General features: G+C 33.3%; 3 protein-coding genes across 4 annotated transcripts; all 3 read left to right on the top strand.

Moving 5' to 3' along the window:
• Positions 1 to 302: 302 nt before the first annotated feature.
• On the top strand, positions 303 to 3157 carry abo (de-etiolated protein 1 abo). The gene is made up of 8 exons (XM_011147096.3): positions 303 to 710; positions 834 to 971; positions 1049 to 1193; positions 1356 to 1464; positions 1610 to 1802; positions 1903 to 2186; positions 2254 to 2460; positions 2561 to 3157. The coding sequence occupies exons 1-8, from the start codon at positions 303 to 305 to the stop codon at positions 2742 to 2744; spliced, it is 1668 nt and encodes a 555-aa protein (XP_011145398.1). The 3' UTR covers positions 2745 to 3157.
• Positions 3158 to 5900: 2743 nt separating this feature from the next.
• LOC105186708 (uncharacterized) lies at positions 5901 to 10002 on the top strand. Of its 2 annotated transcripts, none has more exons than XM_011147099.3 (4): positions 5901 to 6175; positions 6910 to 7742; positions 8156 to 9257; positions 9357 to 10002. In XM_011147099.3, the coding sequence occupies exons 1-4, from the start codon at positions 6088 to 6090 to the stop codon at positions 9995 to 9997; spliced, it is 2664 nt and encodes an 887-aa protein (XP_011145401.1). In that variant the 5' UTR covers positions 5901 to 6087; the 3' UTR covers positions 9998 to 10002. The 2 variants fall into 2 exon arrangements, with proteins under 2 accessions (XP_011145401.1, XP_011145400.1); XM_011147098.2 differs by having other exon boundaries at positions 6640 to 7742.
• A 6127-nt stretch (positions 10003 to 16129) lies between these two features.
• LOC105186709 (ribosomal protein LP2) lies at positions 16130 to 17635 on the top strand. Its single transcript, XM_025301221.1, has 4 exons — positions 16130 to 16327; positions 16895 to 17067; positions 17179 to 17283; positions 17418 to 17635. The coding sequence occupies exons 2-4, from the start codon at positions 16896 to 16898 to the stop codon at positions 17486 to 17488; spliced, it is 348 nt and encodes a 115-aa protein (XP_025157006.1). The 5' UTR covers positions 16130 to 16327; position 16895; the 3' UTR covers positions 17489 to 17635.
• Positions 17636 to 18512: the final 877 nt, after the last annotated feature.

Below are 18512 nucleotides of genomic sequence, written 5' to 3'. Positions count from 1 at the left end.
TAAGCGAGATGTTAATTGATTATTGAGTATTTTTTACCTAACCTTCATCGTGTGGCAAGTTGTCGCGCCTGTGTGCAGGGACCAAAATATTCAAACGTACTCATGTGATAAGAAATTTTGAGTATTTCGACTGATCTTACCCTATTTAATACTGATCTTTTTATTCAACAACCTAAAAGTTAGATAGTATTTCAGTGGTTAATACAGATAATACGTCACACAATTGTATAACGCAATAATCGAAATTGTACATTTGTTGACAATGGATATCGTTTTCGAACATCTTGCAGTGAATTTGTAGGATGGCAGCGAAGGAAAGTAAAATCGAATTCGTTACTAATCCTTGCCCTATCAAGCCTCGTAAAATCGGTCCGCAAAATGTGGTGGTGCGTCTTAGACGTAGGGAAACGATGGGCTGTCCCTTTCCAGGCACACATGTGCACACCGCGAGACAATTTTATCAAAATGTTTTTCCTAACTTTACTGTGATGAATGTGGAAAAACCACCGTGTTTCCTTCGTAAATTTAGTCCGGACGGAAAGTACTTAGTAGCATTCAGTGCGGATCAAACATCTATCGAAGTGTATGATTATTGTGGAGCTTCGGCTGCCGCAGATTTGATAGCCGAATGCGAAGGCGAATACATTGGCCATAAGAATGATGACTGTAGTTTTCACATACGAAGTAATATCTTCGCGCGATTTTTCAAGGTACTCAACACTAACCAACTTTAGCGTACGCCTACATTGCAGATTATACAAATTAAGAAAAAAAAAGATAAAGATGGAGAGAACCACTGAAATTGGTGTACCAGGTCTGAAACGTATTTGTAGGTGAAGTGGATTATAAATGTGGTACAAAGCAACGAGCAATTAAATAGAGAATGCAGTCTTTTCACAGATGATGCTCGATATGTGATTGTGGGTTCAGCTGCACATATTCCTGATGATTTAAGGCCACACTTCTATCAGGTAAAAGTAAATTATCAGATTTTTGTAGAAGAATCTTTCATTATCCTATAAATAAAATGAAATGTTATTGCTTCCAGATTTATTCCAATAATGAAGCATTGACACCAAATCCGAGATCACCATTGGAAGATTATAGTTTACATCTGATTGATTTACGGGGAGGAAAATTGTGTGATACTAGACACTTTAAAGTAGATAAAATTTATTTATCACATAATCAAGGTAAAATAGTATTTGAAAACATTTGATATTATTTTCTTTCTTTATAATCTTATATAGTCTTTACAGTCTTATTTTATATTTAAAACAACTTTTATATATTTAAAATAGTTATTCTAGTTGATATCATATAAAACCACTAATCTTGTATCTTCTTACAAACAGGTCTTTATTTATATAAAGATATATTAGCAGTTTTGTCTGTACAGCACCAGACTATACACATATTTCAAATTCTTGATGGCATGTTTATAAATGTCAGGACAATAGGAAGGTATTATAATTTTGAGAATTGGCATTGAGCTATTTTAGTAAATGTTTTATAATTAGTAATAATTCATTATGAATTATGAAATATGAAATATGAATGAAATATGAATGTAAATGTTATTCCTTGAATAATACAAATAATGTATTAGGTTTTGTTTGGAAGATGATGCGTACTTAGTTACAAGCGCATGGCCTGGAGCTAATTGTAGACCATTTAGAGATGCTACGATAAACAGCCTAAAACATAAATTATTAGTATATTTGTATAAAAGGGCAAAATACATAAGCCATGCAATGAAAGATCCATATGAATTAAGAAGATTCTATCAATATTTTGATCAGGTATTATTTAAAAATACTACTATTGATCTTTATATAATTTATATGTTTACCATTGTTAATTAGTAATTGTCCAAGAATTAATTGAGTAAAAATGCTTCAGTTAAATTCCTTACGAATGTGGAAAATGCAGCTGTTAGACACGGACCATATTCTAGTGCGATATACAAGCGAGGAAGTAGCAACTTTACAAGCGAACGAACCTAACGCGCAACCGGCGTTATTAGTTGTTTATGATATGGTTACAGCCAAAATTTTGGCAGCTTATGACAATGCGTCGACTCAACTATTAACCCAATTTGAAAACTTCAGTGATTTTTTCAGAAATGCCAGAATGAGTACAGATTGCCAGTATATGTGTTCACCATCTAATAATATCTATGCCAGGTATGATGCACAAAATATAACAACATCTACATACATACAATGTTCTTTATATATTTTATTTTTTTAGATTGTTGCAGCAAAGGTTTAAATATACAATAATAAGTGCTAAATTTGGTGGTATTACTGAAGCAACAAAACGTTTACTTGCTCAATTGCCAATATGCGCTCAATCTTATTCTAGTTCTCCTTATCTTGATTTATCTTTGTTTTGTTATGATGACAAATGGGTTTCCATGATGGAACGCCCTAAAGCATGTGGGGAACACCCTATACGGTTTGTACAAACCACAATTACTTCTATCTTTCCTATAACAGAAACGTATCTACTGTACAAATTATTTGCGTTCGTGATTAATTTTTATTTGTTTTTATAGCTTCTACGCACGTGATTCGGGTCTTTTAAAATTTCGAATGTATGCTGGTATGTTGGGCAGAACAGCACCGACATCTGCAAGACGATTGGTCGCATTTACTTTTCATCCGACAGACCCGTTTGCAATTTCAGTGCAACGTACTAACGCAGAATATATCGTCAGTTTTCACATCAGGCACATCTAAATCTTTTCTTTAATACGTGTGCATTGTAGAATATAGTTAGATTTGGGACATCTAAACATTAAAACAATTTAAATTGCTGCCACTAGAGTACAAAATGAAAATTTTGGAAAAGAGCATATTATAAAACAAGTTAAATTGGAATCGATATGACTTTCCTAAAATTTATTGGCTGCTAGAATGTAAGATATAATGTAATATAATGTGATTTAGTACATTTTTAATACAATTTGAAATTGAGGGTTATTTGAAACTATGAGACATGCGAGAATTTTGTAACATTATTTTTGTAATTATACTAAAATGTCACATGTAAAGTAGAATATTGTTAAGTCTCATTCTTTTAAACTGTAGTTTATTACGCTTGTGGAGTCATGTAAAAATGCAGAAAGTGTAGATAAAAAAAATGAATTTATTTTAACAAGATTTTTCTTTTTTTTACCATCTGAAATTTACTTAATGTTTCAATTTTTTGCCATTTGGCCACTGACGGCGCTTTTCATATTCATTACGTCGAAGAACGGTCAACTAGCAGTCTATGATTATATAGGGTCCGTTCCGTTTCACGCATCGAGCGCATTAACTGCATCGAGAACCGTTCCGTTTCAGCTAATGCGTGCATTGGTGGCATATAGAATTCCCTAGAATCCTCCCACCTCTATCGCATTAAGCGCGCATCAGCTACTACAGCTCGGACTAGAAGCAGTTGATGCGGGCGCAGCAGGCATGCGCAGATTAGTATTTATAATCTTTTATACAGGGTGCACGATTTATCTGAAGACATTGAAATATCTCGAGAACTATGTATTGGATAAAAAAAAGTGGTTAATGAAAGTTGTTAGTCTCGAAGGGGGACATCCAATGATACCAAACTCGACCTCTCACCCCACCCCCTGGGGATGGGGGTTGGGGGCAACTTTGAAATCTTAAATGGAAACCCCCATTTTTTATTGCAGATACGGATTCTACGCCACAAAATATGTAAATTTTGTCCGAAACTTTTTTTTTGATTCGTGATAGATGGCGCTGTAATCGCAAAAAATTATATTTTCCGCAATTCTCCAGAAATGATCATTGGATTGAGAAATAAAAAATACCTGTTCAATATTTTTAAAGAACATAATAAAAGTTATTCCCTCCCATCCTCTCGGGGTAGGGTGGGTAGGGTGGGTGATAACGTTCAAATCTCAAATGGGGACCCACATTTTTCATTGCAGAATTAGATTGTACGTGAAATTTTTATTGAAACAATTTTTTTCATTCGTGATAGATAGCATTACACTGCCTTTTATAATAAGCCGTAGTTCGCCACCCACAGTGGCGCGTCGAGCAGTTCCCTCTTCGATTCGGGTTCCCATTTGAGATTTGAACGTTACCACCCACCCTACCCCGAGAGGATGGGGGGGGAATAACTTTTATTATGTTCTTTAAAAATATTGAACAGGTATTTTTATTTCTCAATCCAATGATCATTTCTGGAGAATTGCGAAAAATATAATTTTTTGCGATTACAGCGCCATCTATCACGAATCAAAAAAAAAATTTCGGACAAAATTTACGTATTTTGTGGCGTAGAATCCGTATCTGTAATAAAAAATGGGGGTTTCCATTTAAGATTTCAAAGTTGCCCCCAACCCCCACCCCCAGGGGGTGGGGTGGGAGGTCGAGTTTGGTATCATTGGATGTCCCCCTTCGAGACTAACAACTTTCATTAACCACTTTTTTTTATTCAATGCATAGTTCTCGAGATATTTCAATGTTTTCAGATAAATCGTGCACCCTGTATAACCCTATTTAAATACTGACAACGTGACGTGACGACTGATATATTTAACGTACCGATATTTTTTGATTTTATACATACAGATAATCACAGATACGTACAATGGACAAAGTCGACAAAGTTGAATTCCCCGTATTAGTGGATAACGAAATGATCACTGTGTTTCTCGAAAAAGAGATCGCGTTAAGAGCATCGAAAGGTAAAATTGAAATTTTAAAGTTTTAGAAACAATTCAATTGTATTTTTAAATTAATGCATGTGTGTGAATATTTTTCTACAGATCAAGATTTCTTGATAAAATATAGACTCACTACTACTACTGCTACTACTGCTGCTAATTCTGTTGTCATCATTCACTAATGAAAATAAGGCTATTGTTGTCAATGTTTCGATGTCCATTGTGACCATGGTAGCATCCATTTTTCCTTTCACATCAAACGCATCAAAAGTCGTTCCGTTTCTAAAAGCGCATAGGCGCATTAACGAAAACGGAACGATATCAATGCGCGCAACGCATTGGTTACGATCGATGCGCTCGATGCGTGAAACGGAACGCAGCTATAGTCTAATGGAGGATTCACATTGCGTCCGATGTCCGACGTACGTCGTCCGACATCCAATAGGAGAACAGCTTTCTAATGGAGAATTGAATTATGATATTATGATCATTATGATATTATAATATCATTGCTTCTGCTATAGAAGATGGCTGTTGCTGGAACAATAAATCATATATAAATGTATAACAGAATCGTAACTATCGTAATGCAGCTTAATTCTCTTAATTAAGTTCGTATTTTACTTTTTTCGGATGTCTTTCGGAGTATAAGACTTACATCGGATGATTCTTGTCTGTTCTGTGTTCCCTCATTTCCATTTAATGCTGGAATATTCATTTCATCTGAGTCTGTATTATTATAATATGTCCCACCGCGTATATTTCATTTCTCGCCTTTCGTTGTGAGTCACTGCGCAGGCGTGCTCCGCAGGCGGAGCAGTGACTCTCATTCTTCTTGAGTCGGGATGCGTTCCGAAAGTTGCAAAAAAACGGGCACAAACCTTTATGTCCGCGAGTGTACACCAGTGCAAGCGGCCGAATTCATTGGGTGCATTCAGTACTACAACCGCTCACTGAGCACTAAATGAGTTCTTGCATCTGATTGGTGTATATTTTTAAATCTAAAGGTATATACCAATCAGATGCAAGAGCTCACTTAGCGCTCAGTGAGCGGTTGTAGTACTGAATGCACCCATTATTAAAGGGTCTGTTCTTTTTAGCTGCACTACTGAACTGGTGCAATAAGTTAAAGTGAGAAAAAATATAGTTATCTCATTCTAACTTATTGCACTAGTTTTGCAGTGCAGCAGAAAAGAACAAACCAAAAGTAACGTTGTGGATCTGCACTAAATCTACGTTTTGTGATTTTAATTCACTTTCGTTTCTTCTTTTCTTGTGTCGTGTTATTGTGAGAGCTTGTCATAAATGAATCAAATTGCACATATCCATCGGTATTTATGAATTGCTATGTTATTATATTTGGGACAACACGAGATAATTGTTAAATGATCTATCAGCATAAACTATTTGCTGAATACCGTTTTTTTACAAAAACGTTGAAGATCCAAAATCGTACCTACTGCAAGACAAATCGTAAGTAAACGTTTGCGAATGTATCAGCAAGACGCTTTTTCAACTTCATTCCAAGACTAATCTTCCTTCCATTCTCTCTTTTTTTCTTTTTGTTTTAATTAATTTAGTTTATCCACTCGTAGTTATACATATGCAGATATGTGATAATGTTCTGCTAATGTGTACAAAAGGAATGGAAACAAATACATTCTATCAAAATTTGTAGAGCATACTTTAATAGAAATTTCATAATATCAATAGAAATTCAATTAATAGGAATTTTATAACATTCAGATATATAACAATCTTACCTTTATAAAATAATGATAAGTGATAAGATTAATGATAGGAATTGAAATCTTTTGATATTTATATATTATTTAAATCCTTTATTATGATACAAGAGCATAATTGATTGTAGTGTAAATTTGTTAAAATTAGAAATAGAAATTATATGAATTACATATATACTTTTTTTTTTACAGGAAAAACAAAACTATTTGTCATAGTTCTTGTAACAAAAATAGCTGCACTAATTTTATAAGATATTTGCATTCTTATATAGATATATGCATGTATATGCTTGAACATCTATTTATAGACATAACTGATTATTATATTTGTATATCAAACATATGCTAAGTAAAGAATAATGTTGGAGAACCAGAAATCAAAACCACAGAGTAGTGACAGTACAGAAAAGAAAACAATAGATAATTCTTGTAGCATAGAATCAGAACATGGTATGATTACAGGTTGGACTGAATCGGCCAAAAAATTTGTTTATATGAAACGATTTGGATCATCTAGAGTGCTTCGTAAATCAGTCACACAAAGAAACAAATATTTACTCCGATATAAAATTAATAGATCTTTGAATTTTGATATTAACTTTCCAAGAAAAGATAGTTTACGCCGTCTATCACGTAATTCAAATTTGGATAATAGTTCCATCAATATGAATAAATCATCACGATATTCACACAGAGCAGCTATGATAATGAACGCACTCAGTCGCAGCGATACTTCATATGGCAGAAATGAAAACATAAAAAAAACATTAACATATGACTCAAGTTCTAGCTCAAAGGAAAATAGTAGTTTTGATGAAAGCACTTCTATTGACTCAATATTTAATACATCATTGTATACATCAGATAAATCTTTGGGATCCAATAGAAATTTAAGCGATACTTCTACTAGTAGTGTACCAATTATATCTTTGGAATCAATGGATGAAAATCAAAATCAAACACCGCAGCAAAATCAAAAAGTTGCTAAAATATTAAGTGATACCAACACTAAGAAAAGTGCAGAAAAATCAAGCTCATCATCATCTGGATCTACATCGTTGCTTCGCAGCAACATGAAAGAAAAGATTGATAGTATTATATGTAATGTGCAGACACCTGAGTTATATTTTTTAAAACAAAGTAACAGAACACCTAGCTATGATTTAGTTGCGAGTACACCTAGGAATTTGCTTAAGGAGTTTAATAAAGATGAAGAAGATAGTCCGCATACACCTGAAAATATCATTCAGTTCATCCCAGAAAGCATGAGTAGTATTAAGAAGAGTCATAAAAAGGTATTACACTGTCAATACAATATTATGTCATGTTTTATCTCTTTGTAATTATTATATAGGATTATATAGGATATATAGGATTATATAGAATAGTAATTATTATATAGGATACAATTATGTAGGATATCTCCAAATTGGCATCTTTTGCTAGAGTTTAACAGAAGTTGGTATATGATGTTGTTCCATGTAAAAGTAAGACTTAATTTTTAACAACGAAACTATTGAAACTATCAGATTTTAAATCAATATCTAATATTTGTCAAATTGTGTGTGAATTATTAGAAACAAAGTTACTTTTTATTCCAATAGCTTAATTTAAGGGCTTAAGAGGCTGTAACAAATGAGAATAAATAACAGATATATGTGTCCAATACTTTATTACTTTATTACTTATATTATTTTTACTTTAATAGGGGAGATCATATGACCCTGTGTGGAATAAAAGTTTACATGCGAAAAGAAGAACAGAATCATTAGAAGCAGATGATATACTTACAAGTAGCAGTTCTTACATGGCTACTGTAAATGAATCTCCAAAGAAGAGTAGAAATGCTAAGAAGGCACTCATTTATAATTTGGACGACGAATTTTCTGACAATGAATCAATATCTGATTGTATCAAGCGGAAAACTATAACAAAAACTGTCAATTCAAGTGATTGTAAGATATACGAAGAGGATATACAAGATATTGGTGATATATCAACATCATCAGTATCGAATTGTAATGATAAAGAAAATAATTTCTATTTACAAAAGGCATCATTAGGTAATGTCGATTTAATAGAACGTGAAAACAGATCGGTATCTTTGGAACCTGATTCAGCTGTTTCTCAAGACTCTAGAACTGATAATGGTTCAGTTACATCTAAGAAATTTGTAGATGTTTTCGATCTTACGAATGAAAGACCAAACGATACAAAATGTTGTGAAATGCGTGCAACAGCAGTGGGACTTGTTAAAATGTTAGATATTCAAGATCAAAGTACTCAAGATCAAGAACCTCAGAAGAGCATAAGCAATTTCTTACTTAGTAGTAAATATTTACTCAACTATAATGTGATTTGTTCGAAAAGTTATGAACGGCCAAACACACCTGAAAATATAAATTCGAGTAGACTTCTGTTGCCGCAATTTACATCCGTTAAAAAATCACATAAAAAAGATAAGAGAAGGAATAAAAGTATCTTAAATGTTTCGAAATACGATGTTAAGGGTAACGAATGTCGTAAAAAAGCTATTGGTTTTTTAACGGATGATGGATTCACAAAAAAAGACTCTGATAAATATAGAAACGAGTCGTTTCCGGTAAGTGATGAATTTAAAAAGAAAAGATTTACGAACATATCTCTACAAAATATGTCCCTGCACGAATTGCTATGTTCCGAATCATTGTTTTCGGAATGTGAAGATACGGATGATGAATTTAAAATACATACTCCTATTAGAAAAAGAATGTCATCGATTTTAGATACTGTCAAGAACCATGTTTGTAGAAGCAAAACGTCATCAGAAGGTAAGTTTATACAACTGGCATCTAAAAGAGTCAGTTTCTATAAATATATTGACATTGAAAATTTTGAGCTATTTGAAAATTATGCATACTTTGTTTCAGATGATAAACCAGTAGAAGCTACAAATGCAACAGATGAGAATGGAAGATTAACACCAATTAATATGTCAACAGCAGAATTGCTTTGTAATATAGACTCAATTAAAAAATCACATAAGAAGGACAAGCATGATGGTAGCATGTGCAAAAGACGAATTCTAGAGAAGAAGCCATCCGAGTATATTAAGGAAACTGAGAACATGAATTTTATGGATAATATAAAGATATCAAGAGATCATACATCTCCGTCCTTAAAATTGAATCCAAATAATGATATTTCTTGTGATGAGATGGGAGTATGCAGTAATACGCATAATGTGAACAACAAAAAGAACGAGGAAAGCATTTTTGATCCTCAGCCGTCTACGAGCCGAGGAAACAATATTATTAAAAAAGATATGAAGAAATCGAAAAATCTAAGTACAACGCCTCCAAATAGTTGGAATGCAATAAAATTTATGAAACTGCTGCACACAACTTCTATTAAGAAATCTCATCAAAAAGAACGGAAAATCAATTCGCAGAGTAAATATATTTTGATGTGTCATGAATATGATTTATCCGATGATGGATCAATATTCGATGAGGACGATAGATTAACTTGTATGGAAAACTTCAATCCCTGTCAAGATAAGATTGAATAACATGGGTAAGTTTAAATAAGAACTAATAAATGATAATATCGTGGTAATAAATCATACTTAGATGATCATATTGCAAGAATTATTAAAAGTTGCAAAAACAGTTATGTGCGTCTAAACAAAACTACCCTTTTATGCAAAATTATTAAAAATACCAGCTATAGATGTGTCGTATTTACCTTATAAATCTATTACTTATAAATGTAGAAGATGCATAAGAACATACATTGTATTATAAAATATATATAATTTACCAATTCTAAATTTTTAATGTAAATGTACAAAGTTTAAAAAAAGTACCAGAGCTATGTAATTAACGCACAAGTAAGTATTATTTAAGAAAATAACTAGTTTTCTTAGTTCTTCTTTTTTCAGAAAAGAACAATTGACAGAACTATCTTATTATAAAAGAACAATTGGCAGAACTATCTTATTATAAAAGAACAATTGGTAGAAATATCTTATTATAACAGATCTGACAAAACACGATGCTGCAATATCAACTGATTGATATAACGATTACCAATATATGATTAATCGTTAGTAATATTGTTTAAAGCAGTGCCTTCTAAAGGCATGTTAAACTTTTTACATAGATTTTCAGTGTAATTGAAGCATGAACAGTATTTGGAACATTTGTATATGTAATACTGTTTATTTTTTACTAGCATTGTTTATACAATGTTATTATACAATGTAAAAGTAGATGTAACATTTTCTTAAATATTTAATATAGTTTCATTTTCAACTGTTTCTTTTTTTTACAATAGTTTTACTTTTGCAATTAAAATGTTATACTTAGATTTCCTATAACTTAGGTTTTCCATAACATTAATTTCTGTAAATTTTATTCATATGTTTCGTTATATTTTTGTATATAATTTATAAAAAATAATCAAATTACTATTCTTTTTTTACTCTCAATATTACACAAAAGTTTATCATTGATTTAATAATAATTCTAAGACATACTTTAAAAACCACTTCATTATATGGGATTAAAAAAAATTAATGTACTCAACAATACTTCATAAAAATAATTATTTTGTATCCTTGTGATATTGTACATAAGAGACAAATACATATTTCCTACTCATTAATGCGTTTTTTTTTTCATAAGTATAATTTTCTTAATTGCATATTGTAGATAAAATATGTCGCAACTTAAGAAATATATCTTTATGAAGCATTATTTCTTATATCTTTTATGTAAATTTAGGAGATTTGTAAACTTGCTATCTACGTTTATAAAAATATTATAATGTGTAATTTGTGTGATTTTCAAATATTTTACACATGTATTACATGTGTATATAGGTTAGAATAAAGTGCATGAGTAAAGCCCGTGTCACACTACGGATTGAAGATCAAGGATTGCGGATTGAAGATTGAAATTTGACCAATCGGATTAAAGCAAATCAAAACCGAAGTTCGTTGATTTGTCGAAATTTAATCTTCAATCCGCAATCCTTGATCTTCAATCCGTAGTGTGACACGGGCTTAAAGCCAGCGGCACACAGTGCTTGTTTCCGTGCTGGATTGCTTGCTGGGTGAAAATACTGCATCCTGATTTCCATCCATTTTCGGAAATATACCAATCAGCCCAGACAGCACACGGATGTCTATTGGACGTCCATTATACAGGGTGAAGAAAAAACCCCGGGACTCCTGAAAATTTCGAAAAACACACTTTATAAAAAAATGTTTCAGACAAAAGTTGTAGCGTTGAAAAAGATCTATTTACCGATCTTAACAATTTGACCTTGGATGGCGTCATCAAGGTCAGGACAAAGTCACCTCGGATTTTTTAAATGGAACTCCCAATTTTTTATTGCATATTCTTATAGCCCTTCTTCAGACCTTTTCAAAGCACTATGGTTTTATCCAATTTGAATAAGCTGTTCCGAAGTTATCGAGTTTTTTAAAGTAAGATATCTAGCCAACTAAAGCTAAGACTCCATGCATGCGGTGAGCTCCGGCAAACGGCTGCGGTGACCAATCAGGAGACAGACGTATGCCGGAGCTTGCCGCAACCGGACTTGCGCCTCCCTCCTGATTGGTCACCGCAGCATTTGCCGCAGCTCACCGCATGCATGGAGTCTTAGCTTAAGGCAAGATCGGAGGATGATCCAGCCAACTAAGGCAAGATCATAGGATGATCCGGCCAACTAAGGCAAGATCGGAGGATGATCCAGCCAACTAAGGCAAGATCGTACGATGATCCGGCCAACTAAGGCAAGATTGGAAGATGATCCAGCCAACTAAGGCAAGATCATAGGATGATCCGGCCAACTAAGGTAAGATCGGAGGATGATCCAGCCAACTAAGGCAAGATCGGAGGATGATCTAGCCAACTAAGGCAAGATCGGAGGATGATCCAGTCAACTAAGGCAAGATCGGAGGATGATACAGCCAACTAAGGCAAGATTGGAAGATGATCCGGCCAACTAAGGCAAGATCGGAGGATGATCCGGCCAACTAAGGCAAAATCGTAGGATGATCCGGCCAACTAAGGCAAAGTCGGGAGTTGTCCGGCCAACTAAGGCAAGATCGGAGGATGATCCGGTCAACTAAGGCAAAATCGTAGGATGATCCGGCCAACTAAGGCAATACTGGAAAACTTTAAAGTAATTGTTCAAAATGTCCGCCATCAACAGTTTGACAATAAGCTAATCTATCGTAAAAAGATGAAACGGCTTTTTGAATGTAATCAGCAGGGATGAGAGCAGCTTCATCAAGAATTCGATTTCGTAAGTCATCCAAATTTTGTAGTTTCGTTTTGTAAACTCTATCTTTTAACACGTTGACTGCCAACTACGAGATATCTTGTAGGTTGTTTACTTGCCCAGGACGCCTAACTACGAGTTATCTCGTCCCTTCATTACTTGCCATATTTGTACAGCTACGAGGAAACTCGTAGCATAACAGTGTAAATATGAATAGATGGCCTCAGGAAAGAGGAAAAAAAATGTTTTAAAAAGAAAACATTTTTTAAGCTTTTTGATTATTACTATGTACTATTATTAAAGTTTTTAATAATATAACATGATTAAATCAAATTGGCTCCTTAGACCGGAATCGTGAAAAATTCCGTGGCAGTCAACGTGTTAAATGGCCTCACAGGAAGTAATCGTTGGGTGATAAATTGGGTGATCGAGGAAGCCATTCTAGTATAGGTCCTCTTCTACCCATTTATCGATGAGGAAACACTGTGTCCAGATAATTACGGACGTCCCTTCCGTAATGTGGGGGGGGCACCATCTTGTTGGAATCATGTATGCTCAAAGTTGTCATCTATGATTGCTTGTATCGCTGGAACTATTTCTTCTTAGCATATTCTCATATTTTATCGCTGTTAGATTTCCGTCAATAAAGAATGGACCTATGATAACATTATTCAAAATGCCTACCCAAACATTCACTTTTTGTGGATACTGCGTGTGTGTTTCTTCAATCCAGTGAAGATTTGTATCTGACCAAAATCTACAATTGTGTCGATTAACGTGGCCATTTAACTGAAATATTGCCTCATCTGAAAATACTACATTTGATAGATAGATAGGATCTTCCGCTATTTTTTCCATCATCAAATCACAAAATTCAATGCGACTATCAAAATCATCTTCATTTAGCTCTTGTACAAGATGGATCTTATAAGGATGAAATTATTCATTTTCAATATTTTAAGCACAGACATTTGATCTATTTCATGTTGCTGTCCTACTTTGCGGGTCGAATCATGCGGATTTTCGATAAAGGATTATAGAACATCTAATAATTTTTCTACACTTGTTGCTGATACTGACCTACCTGGTATTGCACGATTTTTCACATTTCCAGTTTCCTGAAAACGCCTTATCGTTCTTTCAACAGTAGATTTTGAAATGGCATTATCCTGATTACGAAAAGTTTCATTAAAAAACCACCTCACATCATTGTACGACCTTAGTCGATCATCCCATCCTCTCATCATCAAAAGAAATATGTGTTCTCGTTCTGAAAGACTTGCCATATTGACAAGCAGAAGTAGTAAGATTTAGTCTAATCGACTAAATTAATATTTGGATCAATTCAAAGTTATTCTAAAGACAGTGCTGAAGAATAATAATGAGCACGGAATAAAGTGCAATTAAGTCAGCTTACAACTAGCTTCAAACTGTTCTTTAATAATTTTCAAAAAAATAGAAGAATTTCAGTCGAGTTTGCGATTCACTAAACTGTAATGAGTATTAAATGAGTAAATGAAAGAAATAAACATCGAACAGCAGAATAGTTCAAATAAATAAATAACTGAAATAAATCAATCAACGAAATTAAGACAAGCCAATAGAAGCCAACGCCTGGAAGTTAGTCGTGCAATTATTTTTACGAGTTGGCTGGATCATCCTCCGATCTTGTCTTAGTTGGCTCGATCACTCCGACCTTGCCTTAGTTGGCCATCCTCCGATTTTGTTGGCTAGTGATCATACTCTTAGTTGGCTAGATATCATACTTTAAAAAACTCGATAACTTCGGAACAGTTTATTCAAATTGGATACAATCATAGTGCTTTGAAAAGGTCTGAAGAAGGGCTATAAGAATATGTAATAAAAAGTTGGAGGTTCCATTTAAAAAATCCGAGGTGACCTTGTCCTGACCTTGATGACGCTACTCAAGGTCAAACTGTTAAGATCGGTAAATAGATATTTTTCAACGCTACAACTTTTGTCTGAAACATTTTTTTATAAAGTGTATATTTTTCGAAATTTTCAGGGGTGCTGGGGTTTTTTCTTCACCCTGCATGTTCTTTTTTTTACAAAAGACGTCCATAGGACGTACGTTTGTCACAACTTCGGACATAGGACATCCGATGGACGTACATCGGACGTACTACAGGTCTGATGTCCAATAAGGACATCCTTGTTACGTCCAATTTATGTCCACGGACATAAATCGGACATACGGACATAAATTGGACGTGAAACGTACATCCATTGGATATCCGATGCTGTCTGGGTTAATATATTTTGAAGATTTTATAAGAACTAAGGAATCTATAAGTAGTTTTTATTGTCTAATCTTATATTTGTATCTTAAATTTGCATCTTAAAACTAACACTTTTTGTGTATCTTTAGAGGTTCGGAAATTATACTTTGAGAGCTGTATTCATAATCCGGTCTTAAGCCAGCGGCACACGGTGCTTGTTTTCGTGCTGGATGGCTTGCTGGATGAAAATGCTGCGTTCTGATTGGTACATTTCCGAAGATGGATAGAAATGCACCAATCAGAATGCAGTATTTTCATCCAATAAGCAATCCAGCACGAAAACAAGCACTGTGTGCCGCTGGCTTTAGTTGCAGTGATTTCTAGGTTATAGAATATTGTAATTTGTGGTATTATTTTGTACAAAATTCCCCAAAAAAAACAAATTTATCTACAAATATTTACATCTGTATACAAATTTCTGCAGATTTCTATTTTTAGTAAAAATTTGTAGTTTTTTGTTAAAGTTTTTTCGGCCAAGGAATCCAGCACAAAAACAAGCACCGTGTGCCGCTGGCTTTATATTTAAGATCTTAAGTTCATCTTCAGATGCTGGATCATTTCATTGGCTACAGAATATCTGAACGTGAACTCAAAACTATCTTAAATATAAAATCCGACTATGAATGCAGCCCTGAATGCAGAGTAATTGAATTAACCAATTATGATAAAAAGATATTTACTCTTTTTTTTCTTATTCTTATTTTCTAATGCTAGTTACTTTATCCGTAATGTACAAGTTTCGAACGCACTCCAGATAATGTAAGTGCCACTTTATTGGTTATACTAAAGCCAACGGCACACGGTACTTGTTTTCGTGCTGGATTGCTTGCTGGATGAAAATACTGCGTTTTGATTGGTGCATTTCCATCCATCTTCGGAAAAGTACCAATCAGAAGGCAGTATTTTCATCCAGCACGAAAACAAGCACCGTGTGCCACTGGCTTAAATCTACATACTTTTGCTTGTAGAATGCGATACGTTTGTCATAGAATCCACAGATTTAAAACTTTCACTTAAAAATGGAATTATATCACTTTTTCTTCTTTCGTGCCACAAAAAATGCATAATGTACCACCAAATCACTAAATTGTGTCTGTGTGCAACTGACCTTTAATTGTGCCACATGTGGTACGAATGTGCCATGACTGGCAACGCTGGTGACGATAGGACACAAATCCTCGATGTAGTTACCATTTCATCATAATACGTAATCTTTCCGGTTCCTCTTTTCTATCCCAGCTTGCCTGTAGCACTGTACGCTTTGTGCTGTTGAGCGTGATTCACGTTTCGTGTCGCAAGACTTAAAGGTATGTATACATTTTAAATTTTATTATATAGGAAAGAATATTTTGCGCTTAAAGTAATTTGAACTTTAATAAGATAAAATATGCGATGCATTTATTCGATTGTGTTTTATTAATTCTTGTATGGTTGGATTTCTTCATCTATATCACATCTGTATCTTGTATAAAACCTACAAATCATACGAAGCATGTATATTTTATTTTTAACTTTTCTTACAATATTTATCTCCAGAATTTTTAATTTTATATATATATACAGATTTTTTTTAGAATAAAATATATAAATTCGATATCATTGTTTCCAAGCATAAGTTATCCATTGTAGATGGTATTCCATATATTTTTATATCAATGTGCATATAAAAATTTATCATTTTTTTATATCAGTGTGTACATATTTTTATATTAATGTGCATATAAAAATTTGTTATTTTATGATGATTTATACTATACCATCTTTCATCTAAATTATTGTGAAGATATATCCATTACTGATGACTAAATTTTAAAAGAATTATATATGCTTCTTATATTGCATCAATAATTTAATATAAACATATTGTCCTATAGAATGCGTTACGTGGCCGCTTATGTACTGGCTGTTCTTGGGGGCAAAGCCTCACCAAGCCAGAATGATATTGAGAAGATCTTGTCATCGGTTGGGATTGAAACCGATTCTGAAAAACTGAAGAAAGTAATTTCAGAATTAAATGGAAAATCTATTGACGAGTTGATTACTAAAGGTATGTAGTGAGTTTTATAAAATATTTTCTTTCATTCATTTTCTTATTTAAGAATAACACTTTATGAAGTCTAAGTTTATTATTCTTATTATTGTTATTGTATAATTTTAGGCAGGGAAAAATTATCATCCATGCCAGTTGGTGGAGCAGCTGCTGCAGGTGCTGCAGCTGCTGCTCCTGCCAATGGTGCAGCTGCTCCAGTAGAAGAGAAGAAAGGTAAATTCATATATTTCTTCATTATAACATCAATAGTTTACTACCATTGCACTAAAAAAATCACACTTAAAAGGGAGAGTGGTGAATGCTTATATATATTAATGTCAATTACATGAATAATTTTGTTTCAACAGAGGAGAAGAAACCCGCCAAAGAAGAATCAGAATCGGAAGATGATGATATGGGCTTTGGCTTATTTGACTAGAGGTTTTTTTATCTTGAAATTAAACAACTTTATTTCAGGACAGAATATGCTATGTTCAGCAGTAATAAGTAAAATTTAATAAATTTTTGCATTGTATAAATTGTTAAATTTGTACCATTGCTGAGGAATAAAGCGTATTTAACTGAATTTAGTCTGACATTTTTCAATATTTTGTTTCTACATTTACTTTCATATCCTTTTTCCCTGTGTATCATAGGTAATAACTAGCGAGTTCCGAGTTTATTGATGGAGGCTTAAAGTGGTAATTTAATTTAGCATAATGGTAATTGCGCATTTGGTAATTATTTAGAAGACTGGCCTCACCTTCGATTTCGCTCAAACTCACCTATCTTGTGTATTTTGACGTGTAGAAGCCGAATCTGCAAGTAAAAATGGTCGCTCGGCTCTAGTTTGCGAGAAATAAATAGTTAAAAAGTGACAAATGCGAGGTTAGGAAATCTGTCATGTCGGTAATACAGATACTTATGGTCTGTTCTTGTGTGTGTGTGTGTGTGTGTGTACATATTTGGTACTGCATGTATATACATGTTTGACTTTTTCATTTGTTACATATCCCCCTCCCGCACCCTCCTCGTTCTCGTTGCGCATTGAAAGTTATATCCATAAGTCTCTGTGACAAATAGATATTATGAATGTAGTTTTCGTAAAAATAAAGTGCAATGTAAAGCAAAATTAAAAATTGTAAGTGGTAATTATATTGTTAGTGGAAAACATGAGCATTGAAAAACCTGTATTTCAATTATGTGAAATTAGTAAAGAAATCGAAACATCATATGCATTCGAATCATCTAGATTAATAAAGAAAAGAATTATTTCGAAGTGAGTATAAAACAAATAGAAAATGAGTATAAAAAAATAGAAAACAACAAATAAATGTTATTAATGAAGATGAGTACCTATTATTTATAATTGTAATTTTTATATTTGTAATTGTAATTGTAATTTGTTTATTTATATCTAGATACGACCATTTATTAGATTTGACAAAAATTGGTAATTTAGA

This window comes from Harpegnathos saltator, unplaced genomic scaffold (genome assembly GCF_003227715.2).
Source record: "Harpegnathos saltator strain DR-91 unplaced genomic scaffold, Hsal_v8.6 scaffold406, whole genome shotgun sequence".
NCBI lineage: Eukaryota > Metazoa > Arthropoda > Insecta > Hymenoptera > Formicidae > Harpegnathos > Harpegnathos saltator.
This window is presented reverse-complemented; position numbering and strand designations above follow the sequence as displayed.

Excerpts from the sequence above, each read along its gene's own strand:
- LOC105186708 (XM_011147098.2), top strand. The coding sequence starts at position 6,807 with ATGTTGGAGAACCAGAAATCAAAACCACAGAGTAGTGACAGTACAGAA. Across the intron at positions 7,743-8,155 it reads TTAAGAAGAGTCATAAAAAG|GGGAGATCATATGACCCTGT; the intron begins GTATTACACTGT and ends TTACTTTAATAG. Across the intron at positions 9,258-9,356 it reads AAGCAAAACGTCATCAGAAG|ATGATAAACCAGTAGAAGCT; the intron begins GTAAGTTTATAC and ends ACTTTGTTTCAG.
- LOC105186709 (XM_025301221.1), top strand. The coding sequence starts at position 16,896 with ATGCGTTACGTGGCCGCTTATGTACTGGCTGTTCTTGGGGGCAAAGCC. Across the intron at positions 17,068-17,178 it reads TGACGAGTTGATTACTAAAG|GCAGGGAAAAATTATCATCC; the intron begins GTATGTAGTGAG and ends GTATAATTTTAG. Across the intron at positions 17,284-17,417 it reads TCCAGTAGAAGAGAAGAAAG|AGGAGAAGAAACCCGCCAAA; the intron begins GTAAATTCATAT and ends TTGTTTCAACAG.
- abo (XM_011147096.3), top strand. The coding sequence starts at position 303 with ATGGCAGCGAAGGAAAGTAAAATCGAATTCGTTACTAATCCTTGCCCT. Across the intron at positions 1,465-1,609 it reads AATGTCAGGACAATAGGAAG|GTTTTGTTTGGAAGATGATG; the intron begins GTATTATAATTT and ends ATAATGTATTAG. Across the intron at positions 2,187-2,253 it reads TCTAATAATATCTATGCCAG|ATTGTTGCAGCAAAGGTTTA; the intron begins GTATGATGCACA and ends TTATTTTTTTAG.